Genomic DNA, 1581 nt, shown 5'->3' on the forward strand with positions numbered 1-1581 from the left:
ACACTTTCATTCCGTTCCCACATGCTGGAAACATGTCACATATGGTAAGTACTAAAAAGTGTACATTTAATATTTAACTGCTCAAACTGTACAAAGTGGATTTTAAAATATATTAATAGACACGTATGCAAATATGATTTAATATTAATTTATCTAGTAGTGTGTTTATGTGGCACGGGAATTACGCACGGCGTAAGTGAACAAAAGTAAAGCGTTTAGAATAAAACGTCGCTAAACCTATGTTTTTTATTATTTTTTTTTTTTTTTAGGGGAGCTCTTATGAATTGAAAACCGCATCCCCATATCACCAGGCTCTGCTCAGCCGAGGAGGTGCGTATTTCTCTCCGTACAGACCGGTGGTGGCGGATGAATCAGGACGCGTAGCCAAAGTAGCGAGCAGGGAGAGCACCGGCGCGCTGAAAGCCTGGCTCAGCGAGCACCTGAAGAACCCATACCCCACCAAGGGCGAGAAGATCATGCTGGCCATCGTCACCAAGATGAGCCTGACGCAAGTGTCGACATGGTTCGCCAACGCGCGCCGACGCCTCAAAAAGGAGAACCGTGTCAGCTGGGCGTCCAAAGCCAAGAGCGACGAGGATGAAGAGCCTGATGATAGCGAGGTAGAAGAAGATGATGAAGAAGATGGCTCTTCACAGAAAGATCGATGCTCGGACGATGAGGTTGACATCGATACACACATTGTTGATGTTGAGGAGGAGTTGAGCGCAGCGGAGAGCGAGTCTTTGCGCCCGGCTGAACAGCGTCTAACGGAAAGGCTCGAACAGTCCGATGATGGTGACACTTCCAACTCCGCTGCTGTTACTACCGGAAACAGTGAGGCTGAGTGTGAATCGGCGAATAAGGAGTGTAAAGAAAGTGTTAATGGACAGAAACCAAAAATCTGGTCTCTGGCAGAAACCGCCACTTCCGAAACTCCAGTAAAGAAAAACAATGAGCATTGCCAAGATTTTAGCAAATGGTGGGCAAACTGGCCGTCCAGACACAGCTTCTTCCCTGCAAGCTACTCTGCACACTTCCTTCCACAAAGTTAGTTAAACTGTTAATGCAACTCATGCAAGGCAGATGTTTGCACTTTTGGACTGTTCTGATAGGAGCTAAACTTTTAAGCATGTTTTTTTAAATATTTTTTTTTATATTTTTTTTAAAATATTCTTATCATGGACTCTTTAGTCATGAAGTTTACAGTCAGGTTGAAACCCCAAATTATTGTAAATAATTGTAAATTTTATTTTTCTGTACACTTTGTAAATTATAAATGTCTTTACATGACTATGATTAATTATTTTTGCTAAAATAAAACATTTGAAAATGAAAAAAAAAAGTGGTCAAACTTGCATTTAAAATAAAATGCCTTATTACTTAAGTTACTTATATAAGTTAAAGAAAAATAAACATAATCGAATCATGTATTATTATGCACAGCCTTTTATGGGTAGAAAAAAGTAAAATATTGCTATTCAGTATTATTGTATAAACAGTCTTTAAGGTCATTTTATAAACTTGGGGGTTTAAAATGAGGGGGTTATTTTTGCTTTCATGTTATGTGGGAAAACAGAGCCA

General features: G+C 39.8%; 1 protein-coding gene across 1 annotated transcript in view; it reads left to right on the top strand.

Annotated features, from left to right (window-relative positions):
- irx7 (iroquois homeobox 7) overlaps positions 1-1249 on the top strand; it is a 1420-nt gene extending 171 nt beyond the window's left edge. Inside the window, exons 1-2 of the mRNA XM_027145226.2 lie at positions 1-44; positions 270-1249. The exon at positions 1-44 is cut by the window's left edge and continues 171 nt beyond it. Coding sequence (XP_027001027.1) covers positions 1-44; positions 270-1052 — 827 coding nt within the window. The 3' untranslated portion in view covers positions 1053-1249. The remainder of the gene's footprint in view (positions 45-269) is intronic.
- Positions 1250-1581: the final 332 nt, after the last annotated feature.

The sequence above is a fragment of the Tachysurus fulvidraco genome, chromosome 23 (assembly GCF_022655615.1).
Source record: "Tachysurus fulvidraco isolate hzauxx_2018 chromosome 23, HZAU_PFXX_2.0, whole genome shotgun sequence".
Classification (NCBI taxonomy): domain Eukaryota; kingdom Metazoa; phylum Chordata; class Actinopteri; order Siluriformes; family Bagridae; genus Tachysurus; species Tachysurus fulvidraco.